Below are 14,851 nucleotides of genomic sequence, written 5' to 3' on the forward strand. Positions count from 1 at the left end.
CAGATCTATCTAGTTGTCCTGGTTTATCTTAACCATAGGACAGCAAATGTGAGTACTGCTTACATAGGACAGCCGCATCCTTAAATGAAACCCTGAGTTTCTACATGGTTTATTAAACATTCGCTTGCACGTCCAATTAACAACAACAAAAATCCAGATAGATTTATCACAAGAAATGTTCTATTTTCTTATCCTTATCCCTACAGTATTCTAAGAATGTAGTTGCAGAAAAAACAATAGTACTCTCCTCATCTTTCTCACTTCTTCTCAAATTTTATTTTAGAATACCCTTCTTTCTTGCTGTAGAATCCACACTGCATCTCTCTGTTTTATCCAAGATATAAGCATATGTGTGCATATACATATATGTATGTGTGCGCACAGAGAGAGCTCAATTTATCTGGTTCTGACTTTTACACTTCTTTTTAATGACAGAACTGTTTTAATAAATAGTTTATGTGGATATCATGGAAAACTCAAATACAACTAACAAGAGACAACAATGCTTGTATTTCAGGAACTATTGATTACTGTTAAACATACCTTGAATAGTCGGAGGACATATAATCAACGCCTGCTGGAAAACATCACTGCAACCAAACTGAGCAGTTCCTGCCTGCAGTGGTATCCCTTGGTGCAAAACTGAATGGGCAGATGCAGTTAATGCCTAAGGGAACAGATTCAACACAGACAACATTATAATTGTGACGATGTCCCCCTGGCTAATATAATAAACAGCTAAAATAATTTATAAAAATGAGTTTCAAATACGTTTCACAGGAAGCAATCCCGTTCTGCCACGGGAGGGCACTATAATACAGCAGTGCTTTACTACTATGCCTTTTTTTACTTTACTATTAGGACGATTACCAGGTTGTCACTTGATTTTGAAACATACTGAAGTTCGGGGGGTTTGTTTTGGGGGGTGGGGAGGTGTTTTTGCTGTTGTTGTTTTAAATGAACACTAAGAAAAAAATGAAAGTATAAGAGAGCATTTTGTCACTTATCAGATATACATTTTTCAGTTATGAAAATAATTAGAGAAACACCATTAACTGAGTTTTTAATACAAAAATGTTTTACCTGGCTTCTTACTGGGCCAATTTTGGTGAAGTTTGCAGTCAGATTAGCTGCACTGCCTGAGGCAACTGGTCTCATAAGTGATGTTTTATTGCGGTTGCTTAAGTCATACAAATTTGATCTGCATTTGCAAACATCCATGATGTGAAAACAGGACTTTACTCTATTAAAAGCAGAAAATAGTAAGTTGCCTTAATTAGAATTATATGCAACTTAAATGTATAAAACAAGTATATGAAACAAGAAAAAATGTTCAAAGCCCACAATTCTCAGTTTCACGGAATGACATCATTAACAGAAGTAGAAAAAGAAATGACTATGTGAATGTCATGCCCTTTTAATGCATATTTATTAAGAATAAATACATTTAAAAAAACCTGCTATTTCCTGCTCCTTGCATCTAACATCATTTTCCAACAACTGGGTACAAGCAAGGAAGATATTAAGCTAATTGGATGGAAAGCTCTTTCCTTGCCTGAAACGCTTGCACTTCAGGAAATCCACACCAAAAGATCTAGGCCTAGGACCGCAAGAACTTTCAATATATTCCATATTAACCAAGGCACAAAAGAAAGTATCTGAGATGTTCATTTCAAGAACAAGTGCCTATCCTAGCTCTCATACCTGACAGGAGTTAAGGTTCTTCATACCTCTAAGAATCAGACCCAAATTTCCGCAGTGCTGGAATTTTATAACCTAAGCATACAAATGATCATTTAAAAATCTGTTGTTATAAGTGTTACTTTTCAGAAAAACACACATCTATTCAGTTTTTTTGACCTAGTAGATCTATCTAATATTGCAAGCACTTGAAAGAATTCTCTAAGATGTTACAGAAATGACTAAATAATTTTTTTCTTTGACAGCAGACAAAACAACAGTATTGCACATATGAACAAGAGAGATTTAAAACAGGTTTTGTTACATACTGGTTGCTATGAGGAAAATCAAGGAGGTGCTTCATGGTAACAAAAGAATGGTTCAGGGTCTCAGCTGGAGTGATTCTTAAATCAGCATCAATCAGCAACATTTTCTTCAACAGACTGACAAACTCCCTCCTATCTGCTTTCTCTGCCAACAGGTCACTTCCTTCCAAATCCATCACCATGTTCACCTACCATTGAACAAAACAGTCAGGTAGAAGACATGCATATTAGTTTGCCTCCTCCCATTACCGCTTTCTGCTTTAAAATACTAAAATTCAATGAGTGTACTGTGTTGGACAAGGTGAATTAGCTAGATTATCCAAATAGGGATGTCTTGGAATTAGTGAAACTTTTCTACTTCCACTACACATATTATTCCTCTTGTACTCTCCCCAGCAAAAAGACAAAACAGGAAGATTTCAGTCTGGGATCTGAAACTTAGAAGTTAGATTTGGGATGGAGATCTTTATATGGTCTAATTTAAAACTACAGAGATAATCTTCAAAAATTATTTCAAAACATGTATTAATGGCAATCTTGAAAAAAAGATTTTAACTTTTCAGGATATTAAAGAGGATGAGAAATTTCCTTTTGTTATTGACCAGAGAGGTATAAAGCTCAAGAAAAGCGAGGAAACTTTTCAACAAAAAAACAAACAAAAAGGAAAAGACGACTTATACTGAAAATTACATTGCTGATATAGCAGCAACCCCATAAGTTGTTCCTTTATCCAGAATGGCAGATGTGATAAAAGAGAAAATACACATTACATATAAAAATTAAAAGGTTCCACACACACACAAGAACAAGTGCCATTGCTTAACACACACATGACAAAGGAACATCTTTATAAAGATGGACTGACACAGCTGGACACTTCCTCGGTGCAACATATGCAAATAAGAATGGTTAGGATCAATACAAAATACATGATCATCTAAAAGACTTTTTTCTTCAAAACTACTAAAATATTTGAAAAATCATTATTCATTCTCATCAGTCCTTTTGCAAAGGAAGAAGGTTTTAATACTCACATGCACTATATCATCCAAACTGTTGAAAATATACTTCCTGGCCTCTTTAGACTTCATACCTGTCTCTGCCTCATGCTCTTCCAAAGTCTCAAAAAAAGAAAAGGAAAGCTGAGTTTAGAAGCTCGCAATAAAGGACACTTCCAGCTAATTTTAAATATTTATTGGCCTAATAAGCCTGTTTAACAGGGAAAAAAAAGTGTGTATTTGACTTCTTTGTATGTTTTTTTTTTCTACTTTCATTTTCTAAATTGAAATACAAAACTACTAAATTTCACATATGAACTACCCCAATACTGGATTACAACAGATGGTTTGTAAATCATAGAGGAAGTATTAAAAACTTAATCAAAAACTTGGTTAATGAAACTCTACTGAGTGCTTATATATATATATATATATATATTATTTCATATATACATAGGTATAGAATACAAGTAACAGGAAAGCTGTGATATTTATTTCCTTAAACTCAGACCTTTAATTCCAAACAGCAGCAACATCACTAAAAAAATCAGATAGCCTTGGTTCAATTTCTATGTGCTTTGTCTTTTGTTATTTTTATACTTTTATTCACTTGCACAACAGGTAGCATAAGTACTTTAAATACTGAAGTATGAAACATGCAGTTAAATCCTAAAGAACTAAGTTCATCAGTGATTTATGAGATGAAATATCCCTTTCTGTTAGAATTTTCCTCTTTCAATACAGACCAGTAGACAGGTTTTGTTTTAAGAGCCCATGTTGCAGGACATAAGTTCGGACTGCATGGAAAATTTTTTAGCATACAAATTACAGAAAACTTTCTGAAATAACTTTTGAGAAAAACTGTGAGTAATGACCAGTGGTCCATACCAAAACTTCTTTCTTTCCCCAAAACATCATTTAGCCTGATGGGAGAATTTTAACTTCTGAAAGTGAACAAGTCCTAAAACTGAGGAGGGCTGCTCGCAGAAAGGACTCGTTCAGATTCCCCGATAGAGGAAAGCTAGATGTACCTTTGCCATGTAATGATCACGTGCGTGGGGAAAAAAAAAAAAAAAAAAAAAAAACACAGGAAAGTGGTATAATCACAGCCATGTAATCAGAGACTCCTTTTACCAGCTGACCCCAGAAGTATTCCTCCACATTGGAAGCCAACCTTGGCTACTCAGCCCGATACGTGCTGCGGATTTACCAAGCTGCTGTGGGAAGTTATGCAATCTGCGCTTTCAGCTTGTCAGCTGTTTGTTACTTCAGAGGTCTTATGTCAACAGTAACTGCTTCATTACTCTGCCAGTCCTCTGTAAATTCCGTGAAACAGTAACAAGAAGCAATTTTATTTACCAAAAAGAATCTTTGCCTAGGAAGTTATAACTGTTTATGGCCACTGTGCAGTAATGTTCCTTAAAGAGAAGCAAGATGGACAGGTCACAAAAACATGTATTTTTGTCTACTTTCATTCTACTGTAGTTTTCAGCCAAAGGCTGTTTCAGTATGACATCTGAAGTGAATCAAACTGTTTCTTAGTCTCCTTTCTCCTAGGACTTCTGGTCCCCAAACCTGTTCTGAAGAAGATTTAAGAGTGGCTTGGGCCTGAGAGACAAATTCTTCAAAGAGAAGTGGAAATCTGTGCCCAAGCAAGAGTCATTTCATGCCTCATGAGATACAAGGCTTACTTTGAATCCCATGCTGCAACCAGGCACGCGTGCACTTGCCTCCCAGCCTCCAGCAGCCTGGGAGTTGCACAAAATGTGCCCCCAGTTAAGAAACAGAGGCACAAATTCAGAGTGCTGGTTTTCAGGAACAGGGTGGGGAACGGAAAAAACAGAAGGGATACAGAGTGGGGACAGATAAACAAAAAAATCACAGGAGAAGTAGGAGGGAGCTAACGGTATTGTAGTAAATCTTGGCCTCTTTCGTTTCTCTGCTGTTTGCTGCTATATTACACTGATTACCTTTAATCTCCAACTAGAATATGGTGCATCAGTTTCTCTACAGAAAAATCTTGCAGTTTTCGTCCCCATGCTTAACAACTGCTCTCCTGGCAAACCTTGAGTCTGAGAAATATAACGAATCTGAGGAAGAAAAAAGAAACATGGCGAATAATTTAGCTCTTGTTTTCAAAATCTGATCCACACAAGTTAAAAAAATATTTCATTAAAAAAAAATAACAAAATGAACCTACAGTTCATCAATTACATCTTACACAGGAGGAAAACCTAACACTGAATGCTTGATAGTGCTCTCTCACTCTCTTAGAGGGAGCTAGACATAAACAAACCTCTAAACTGACCTATATAAGCAAGCTTTTCAAGTTCAGTCACAGAAAAAAGGACCTGGGGGAATGGCTGTCATTACCTCCTCAACCCACTCAAATCCTAACTATAATGCATTAATTCTACATAGGAAAATTAGCACAAGAGCTTTGCTTGCGTACAGAAGTTGAATGATTTTTTTGGCGTATTCTCATTATACAACTCTATGAAATCTTTTACATGTGCTGTTTTCATTGTATTATTGCCTTTTACACATCTAACACGTGCATTTCAAGCAAATGTTCCACATAGAAAGGGAGTGCACTCCAACCTCTTAGTCTCAGAAATTTACTATTGAGTTCAATAGGAAAGGACTGGCTTTGTCTGAAATAGATGCTTTTGTCCATCGAAATGCTTATCATGCATTTATTTTGGAAGAGAATTGGGCACAGTCGCACGCCACGTGCCTGCACAGTGTGGGGCTACCCCTGGAGAACATGTAGTGGCTGGAAAATAGCAGAAGGGAAGAAAAGGAAAACACAAGGACAGGGCATTGAAATACCCTGAACCAGAAACCAGGAGAGCAGATGAGTTCAATGGAAAACAAAGGATTTGGGAGCCAGGAACATCTGAGAGGAAGAAAACTGACGGGAAATAGAAAGGAAAGGTATGCACGAGGCTTCTGCTGAAAAATAAACAGACCAAAATAGGCAAGAACTGAAGGCAATGCTGCCAACTTTTGATATTTAGTATCCTCCTTAATTCTCTATATCAGGGAATAAAGAGAAACCCAGTCTGACCATAAATGTTTCTAGATCATGTAGTTGTTACCTAAGGCCACTATAAAGTCTTAGAAATTAGGAGGGAAAAAAACCTAAGACCATTATAAGGTCTAAGAAATTAGGAGGAAATAGACTGTATTAGTTCAAAAATTTAACATTTAACCACCTGGGCCTCTTTTAATAAGTATTAAAGCTCAGAAAACATGGCTATTTCCCACTAAGAAGTGCAGCTGTTACTAGACAGAATCTAAATAAAGATAACAACTCTGAGTTTACTTTCAAGGACTGGCTTCTTGGTTGTCATATACCAGGAGGACAGGGAGAATTCAGCATAATGCACTTGCCCATCCATTAACTAGGTGACATACACCACACAGCGTGAGGAAGGGAATTTCCTTGAAAGCCATCTCCTGCAGTTGCTGTACTTGCATACACTGAGTAAAACACTACAACAAATTTCTCTGAAGCCAATTTTGCAGCCCTGCCTAAACACGATGACAAGCCTGCCTAAAGCAAGGCAATCGCTGGCGGTGCAGAAGAGGTGAGAGCTCCTCCTCCAACCAAGATCCTCTGGTGTGAGGACCACGCAAGTTGATAGACAAGTTCTCAAATGATGCTTCTAGCAACCTCGAATGATATGTTTGTCTTTAACTAAATGCCTTTTAAACTCAGTATTCATTTGGGAAGCAGGCAGTGAAATGTTACATGCATCAAGATTTACCCGCCGTCCACGTAGTTCTTGCTGTGAAATACAGCACCCTGGAAGGTGGCTGCCCTTGGTGACCATGCTATTTACTCACACTGTATGGTGGCACCTGGAGGTCAAGCCACATTTCCCCTGGGCCTCCAACTGTGAGAGGCAAGTAACACAAACATGCTGTTTTAACGACTGTCCTGCCTAAAACTGAGAAAAACAGGACTAACAAGCGCTCTGCTCACCGTACTAAACTGCCTTTCATTTGTCTGTGTTTCGTAGACAACAAGATGGCTGCAGTGCAAGGGGGAAAAGATGCTTTTTTGTCTTCTTTTTTTTGAACTAAAATTCCCTACTATTCTAAAAAGACTCCTAGTGATGATATTGAGCTTTATGCTTTTACTGCTCTCTGTGCAAGAGTCAGAGGCTCTCAGCTACGGACACCGGCTGGCACATATTAGTTAACAGTCTATGCTGGTGCCATCATGAAGAATCGTGAGTTAATTTAAGGAAAGAATTAGGACACGGGCAGAATTTTCCACCATTCAAATCCCAATTTCATCCTAAGTGACCAGTGGTGTGGTCCACAGCCACATTATACATCCAGGAGAAACATCTGCCTGTATCTGGCATCACGATCGGAAGATCATGAACTAGGGTTACAGCTTCCTGCTTCCTCACCCACAGCAGCACCCTTTTCAACAGCTATTTACAGCAGTACAGGGGCAATAACAGAGGTAATTCTTGAAAAGGATCAAAATATTCAATTTCCAACATCCAGATCTTCTTCTGCAGTTTCTTTTAAAACTGCAAATAGGTTTGCCAAGCTCTTAGAAATTTTTAAGACAGTATTTCAAATTATTTCCAAAACAAGTGTCTTCACTTTTTCCTTAAAGAAAACAGTAAATTATACTGCTGATAGTTGTTTCCTCTTTCCTTCTCCATGTTAACAGCAATACACTGCATAAATGTCTTCTAAATACTGGTCAAAGTCAACCCATGTTCCACTCATAGCTCACTTCCTACCCAGGAAGCATTGAACTTTGTGTAAATGAGGGAAACAGAAAAATGAAATGTTACCAAAAGCAACACAAAAATCAATATATTCCCTTACAGTTATTTTAACAAAAGTATTTTTGGAAAGGTAAGTCTGGTCTGGAAGCACATGGAGCCAAAAGCCCACAATATGAAGACCAGGATCAGAAAAACTTAACATTTTGGAGGAACTGCTCCTAAACTGAATGTTAAATCAAACATGTAGAAGTTAATAAATAATAAGCCAGTGCCATTACAATCTGGATTTTCAGTAGCCTTCTTCACTTTCAAAGTTCAAAAATTGATTGCAAAATCAGAGTTCTTGTTATGTTCTTTCCAAATTTCCACATTATGCTAGAAAATAAGACCTCTCTAAATATTTTAAATGGTAATTGTTCTACAGCTTTCATTAAAAACATAATTTTTTTTAAGTCAGTTCACTAACGCCAAAGGTGTCAGTAGCTGAAAACACCAACATTGTAAAGGCACAGCTTCAACAACTTCAAGGTTTACCATTGCATATATACAGCATTCTTACAACAGTTGATTCTAGTTCCTCATGAAGTATAGTCTTTTAAATCTTTGAGCTATGTTGGATGGATTTCCAAGAAAGCATCACAAAGAGTTCAGAAGACAACTAGTTCTGATGTCTGAACAGGTATTCCAGAATCAACCCCATTTATAGCAATTGAAAGAAAGATTATAATGCAATAACGGTGGCCATAAACTTCAGTTTCCATCAGAAAAAGCAGTTTCAATACCAACATCTATTTTGCAAGATACAGGGGAAAAAATGAAAATCAAATCAGAAAAGCAGCATAATATACAGTTCAGTCTAGAAACAGGAATTGTATTTCTAGGACAGCCATTAGGACTAGATTAAAAGCATTGAACAGACTTGAAGAAATACTACTTAATAGGAGATGTTATTAACATTTGAAATTCTGGGTCTAAGGATGTGAAATTCTTAAGTTGCATAAAATATGCATATGCTTGGGAAAGTTTTTCTACTACCTGGTCATATTCCAGTGCTCCTGGGTACAGTGGCCATCCAAGAAACAGCTCTGCAATCACACACCCTAACGACCACATGTCTATGGCTTCACAAAACGGCAATCCCAGTATGATCTCTGGTGCTCTGCAAATCAAACATGGTTACTGAATGTTTTCCTTAGGGAAAAATAATAATTCAATAATCCAACATGACAAAAACATCTATTATTTGAAAATACAGACTAATCACTTCATTAAAATCATAGCATCAAAGAATGCATTTTTCTTTATCTAGGTAATCTGTAGTAAGATTTTTATAGCTTCAAGGTGTTTTCTTCCTACCAATATCAGTTTTCTATATACATTAAAATAACCACTATGCCTGTAAAACAGAATGCAACTGATTCAACATTTTTGCCTTTTCTCCAGCATGTCCTGAACAATTCATCTGATCAGTGCTGTATCCTGTAACTACACTCTAAACACAATATACTGATTTATCTCAAAAAACAGAAAATTTTTTATCTGAAAATACACTTGCACACTTTCAAATTGGACAGTATGCTGAAAGCTATTTAAAATACCAATTTAATTACATAACTGTAAATCCCTTATGAACTCAGATTTATACAGATTGATCAATTTTTAAATCACTTAAATGAAGCGAAAGCACTTGCTAAATAGACCAGGTTTTATTTTTCCCCACGTAAAACAAATTTGAATTATTTACACAACACCATTTGAATTTATTTCTGTACTCAACAACTTGAAAAATTGGTATTGACACAGCTGTTAAGGTGTTGGTGCTTTTTTTTTTAAACATTTCTGTTCACACCTGAAAAAAATTAAAGTATTCCATAGAAATCAGCATTTCTGTTCACACTGACCAAAACTGAAGTATTCCATAGAAATCAGCTGTAATTATATTTGCTCTTTTTAAGCCTTCCCCCCAGTCCCTTCAAACTATAATGTGATTTTATTTTAAAATACAGAATCTATTGTTAGCTTAGCATGCGATAGAACAGTATCAAGGTGATTAAACCAACACAATAATTCATGTTACAACTGGGCAGAACAGTAGCATTCAACTGACCACATCAATTGTTGCTGAGAAAAATCATAATTGCTCACCTGTGTAAAAGCTTAAAAAATTTATACTTCAGCACATGTCGCTGTATCATTTTAACATTCCAAAAATAAAATGAACCTCTGAACAGACTAAATTCCCATATATCTCATTTATCTTCTTTGGCATTTACCTTTAACAAAGTATTATTTAATTCACAGAAATTTAATATATAGGGAAAAGATTTCTATTTTCATGCCATATTGGAACAAATTCCTATTTCATACTACACTGAGACAGAACTATTTTGGATAGTAACCCAAGAACTAAAGTATTTTCTTCACTTTCGACATACCTATTACCTAAATGAGGTGATGGCTGGTGCTAGGAGTACTTCTATGTACCTATGAGCTCTGACTCCAGACCCGCATGTGCTACGGCTTAAATCTGCCAAACTTGGCTCCAAGGAAAGATATTCACCACCATGGGAAAGGCTCCTTAAATTCTGCTTCATCTTTGACCAGCAAAAACCCCCTATCTTCTGCTACAGGAAAAGTCTGAGACTTTTCGCCAATAAGGAAGTTCACAGGACAGGATATTCTGTTAAATATTTATGCACTTTCCACTCATGCCAATGCTTCATTTCTCACCCTAGTCACAAACTGGTTTGGATGCAATCATATGAAGGATAAATCTTGTCACTAGCAGGGAAACTAGAGAGGCTCAGTTTTCTACTGTGTTCAAAGATTTGATTACATTAAACTTCTAGAGATCAAACATATGTGGTTTTGCAATGCAGGATCATGACACTGCAGTAAGTATTAGCTAGTTTTGTTATCTGAGAAATAAATTTAATATATCTACATGCCGCAAGACTGGAAATAGCAGTAAGAAATGTCTGCTTTCAACGCTGGGATGGATGCCTCCCTGTGCACTGTTGTTATAGATCTCTGTGAAATATGCTTCCTTTTGTTGTATTATGTTACAGCTCTAAATAGTTAATGAATATACACAGAGCCTATGGATATAGCAGCTCTAACAAATGCTTGTGCTAAAATAAGCTCTTTAGAAACCTCTTCTATTTACTCAACAGTTAATATATGCACTGTATAAAAATAGCCACCGTCAGTCAGTCTGTCTCTCGTCTCTTTTGAGGGATAGGATTGCAAATAAAAGAAGGCTAAGGGTAGATACGATGACAAAAAACAGAAAGCTTTTACTGCATTTCAACACATAACCATCTGAAAGTTTTTCGTGGGTACCAAGTAGTTCTGCGATACCAACAGAAGTGCGAACATGTCTGAGGAGCGGGGAGGAAAGAGCCGGGGCCCTCGCTGCTCTGAGAACAAAGTGCTCCCAGACAGGGCTGCTGAGCACCCCGCTGCAGCTCAGAGAGCAAAAATAATCATCACAGGAGCTTCAGGTGAAGATCGCGAAGAGCTGTTATGCCACACACAATTAGAGTTTGCTGTTTCTCAGGTTCAGCTCCTACCACGGCCTAGTGCTGGCCCTTAAATAGTGCAACTGTCTCACACGTGATGGAGTCACGGGAGGGCTTTTACTGGTTTTGATTATGTTTAGATGGGTTTTAACCAGCTCAACTACTTTTAAAAAAAGTTTGTTAGTCATCCTTGAAAGCCTTTTTGGTTTTTTTGATTAATTTTTTTCCAGTTATGCTCTATTTGGACAATTGAGGAAACTGTTCGAGAAGCGGTACCATTCTTCCATTTTATTTTTTAAGATGATCCACACTTTTTTATACAAGAAAAAATATTTTCATATACAGTTTAAAAGGAAAATATTACCATTCTTAACCACCACCACAGACATTAAACTAAACAGTCAGAACTCCACACGTCCCAACACAGTCACTTTAACCTCAGATTACTCAAAAAAGGCTGTAAGATACCAGTACTTCTCTCTCAAAATAAAACAGCAACAACGTGCATACTGCTGCTTGGTATCTACTAGGCGTGCCAAGATGCCCAGTACGCCAGAAGCTACCACAGTCCCCAGCTTAAGCAATAACATCTGCTTTCCCATACCAAGGTATCAACAAGGAGTAGGCAAGAATTTTCTAAAATTCTGAAGGGTATTAAATCTACTACTTGAATGAAATTACAAGCAAGATTTTACAGCAAGCTAGCATGTTTTCTTCTTATCAATGTTATTTAAACATTAACTAAAGACATTAATGTAACAAAACATTTCATTTCAAATTTAAAATGCAACATAACTATGCTGGAAAGTTTTGCTTTATTAAGCACTTATTCTTAGATGAACATATCTGGAGCATTTCATTTTCCCTTGACACAGCACAGCTCAATTTGTCTCTCCTGAAGCAGACTTTTCCAACAACCAGAACTATTTAAGAAGATGCAACATGCAAGTGAGGATTTGCTTCAGCCTCATTTGGATAGTAACATCTCTAGTTGTTACATCGCAGACCACGAACATAGGTACTATCCAATGTATTTCTTGTAAGTTTTATGAGGAAAGAAGCCACACGATGTGTTCTCTTTATCAGATGTTCTGCTCATTAAGCAAGTTAGCCACCTTACAATAAAGCAATAAAATAAACAAATTTGAAGAAAAGTGAAATAATTCCTCAAGGGAGGCTTTAAAAATTATAAAATAAATCAAAACCTTAGCATAGCAATGGAAAAATCCCTCCAGCTTTTACAATGGAGTAACAAAGAAAAAAGAACAAGAAGCAGTCATATTAAAAAAAAATCATGACAAAGCATAAGAAGTTGAGCTGTTTCAAATGATCATTACCTATAAAACTGTGGTCAGAAATCCAATTTAGAGCAACAAGTAAATGAAAAAGCTAAAAACCAACAGTCAACGTACATTTGAATTGAAGAACAGCATAAATTACAACAAATCAGCAGCTTCCTAGCACTGCTAATTTGCTTAAAAATTAGTTGAATGCAAGAATAATCTCTCAAATTTGTTCCCACTGATGGTCTCATAACAAACACACCCTCTCACATATCAAAGAAATCAGAATAAAGCAGTACATAAGGGTCTATGTATCTACTGTCTACCACATGCTATTACTTTATATACTGACCACCAGGGTTGCCACTCCTCAGACAGGTGAGGAGTACATGAACAGCCTTCCTCCCCTCATGGCTCCCACTCCTTTCAACGTCTGACTTTTTTCCTGGACCAAAACCTTTAAATACCACCTATACTAACTTCCACACTAGAAGCTGAAGATCACGGTGCCTCATGAGGAAAAGAGAGCTACTTCCTCTCCCCAGGTGCTCTTTAAATATCCCAGAGATGCAGAACACTGGAAGCTCTGGCAGCGTTACCTATTACTAGGTTACTTCATTACCAGTTTTGCAATAAAATTCCTTTGAAATATGTCATTAAGTTTTCAATTTAAAGTACACCGAATAAGCATTTTCTCCATAAATTTTGGCTTCCAGATATTTGTATATTGAAGGCAAATGCGGACAACATTTGTAATACAAGCACGTGAGACAAAATTTATGCTCTCCTTGTATAAGCCTAACATTACTACCCCTACTTGCCACTGTTTCATGTGACAATGCCTAATAATTCATCTGCTCTGGATACAACACACTCATCATTATAATGAATACTAATGCAAAGAAGCCATCAAAAGGGCAGGAGATTTATCTTTTTTTGTTGAAGAGTGGTTGAAAGCCATCCTATTAATCAAGAGGACTCACGTAAATGAATCAGTTTTCAACAGCGACTGAAGTCAAAATAAATTACAAAACTGAGAACAGCACTTTTTCCACTACAACTACTAGCATAATACAAGCATATACTTCATGAAAGCAATAACCAGATATTGGTTGCAAGATATGTCATTCTTCTTCTAAAGAAAGGAGGTCTAAGAGAACGATCAGATGCAGCGAAGAGTAATTCAAGATGGCAGTAGACATTCTAACAAATATTCTCACATCTAATTCATATGCTTCAACTACTAGTCTATCACGAATGCAGAGGAGTGCACAGAGGAGTGCAAACCTTTCCAAGTGATCTGCGAGAACATAGCAAGGATTCTAGGCTAGGGGGATCCAAATTCAAGCGTCAATATTCAATTTTTTAAAAATATGCACACAAGTACAATTCAATGATGTGACAGATGCAATGGGACTGAACCATGTAGTGACAAAATTTGTGGATGACAAAGGATTTAAAGAACAGCTTCTTCTCTATTGTTTGTGATGGACTTCAGAAAGAATTTCAAATACGCAATTAGATCAACACCAGGACAGGCATTAAAGCATACGTAGCAAACAGTAAAACACGGAAAAATAATGTAAATTATTCATTTATGAATTAGTTTCCCATAAGAATCGATACCTTATAAATTAGCTAGATTACAGATGCAAAAAATGTAGACAACTTTACAGATTACTCACAAAAATATATTAAATTGGGACCAAAAGTAATCAGGATATCAATATATATTTTTAAATGATAAAGACGTATCCAAAATTATTATGTCTTATATAAAACTAGTGATATTCCCTCACCTTGAATAATGTGTGTTCACTTTTGAATTCTGTGTTCAGTTTTGGTCACCCCCATCTGAAAAAGGATACATCAAATAGAAAAGACGCAGAGAAGGACAATATAAGTTAAAGAATTGAAGAGACTTAGGCACAAGAAGAAATCCTGATTAGAACTATATAGCTTCAGGAAAGAACGAATGAGCAGTAACGTTACTCAAGTTATATAAAATAACAGGAAAGAATGGGCAGGTCTTTCTATTGCCCTGCCTCACTCTAGATGACCAAGGAATCCCCCAGCCCCTTTGAGATTAAGGACTGATGCAAATACAAAAATATTGTTGGTTTTTTGGGTTGTTGTTGTGTTTTGGTGTGTTTTTTTTTTTCCTCTTTTGTTAAGCCAGAATTAAATGAGTCTTTGAATCATGGGCAATGATTGAGGTAGAATATGTTAACAATATTAAGGAATGGATTGACAGAAAAAATAGCCACAACCTCTCTAGATTAA

At 36.5% G+C, this 14,851-nt stretch overlaps 1 protein-coding gene across 1 annotated transcript in view; it reads right to left on the minus strand.

The window, feature by feature from the left end:
- Positions 1 to 14,851, minus strand: part of HIPK3 (homeodomain interacting protein kinase 3) — a 71,221-nt gene that overhangs the window by 12,765 nt on the left and 43,605 nt on the right. Inside the window, exons 4-9 of the mRNA XM_035550064.2 lie at positions 8,800 to 8,923; positions 4,975 to 5,094; positions 3,041 to 3,127; positions 2,010 to 2,194; positions 1,084 to 1,243; positions 544 to 667 (exon numbers count right to left, since the gene is read on the minus strand). Coding sequence (XP_035405957.1) covers positions 544 to 667; positions 1,084 to 1,243; positions 2,010 to 2,194; positions 3,041 to 3,127; positions 4,975 to 5,094; positions 8,800 to 8,923 — 800 coding nt within the window. The remainder of the gene's footprint in view (positions 1 to 543; positions 668 to 1,083; positions 1,244 to 2,009; positions 2,195 to 3,040; positions 3,128 to 4,974; positions 5,095 to 8,799; positions 8,924 to 14,851) is intronic.

The sequence above is a fragment of the Cygnus atratus genome, chromosome 5 (genome assembly GCF_013377495.2).
Source record: "Cygnus atratus isolate AKBS03 ecotype Queensland, Australia chromosome 5, CAtr_DNAZoo_HiC_assembly, whole genome shotgun sequence".
NCBI lineage: Eukaryota > Metazoa > Chordata > Aves > Anseriformes > Anatidae > Cygnus > Cygnus atratus.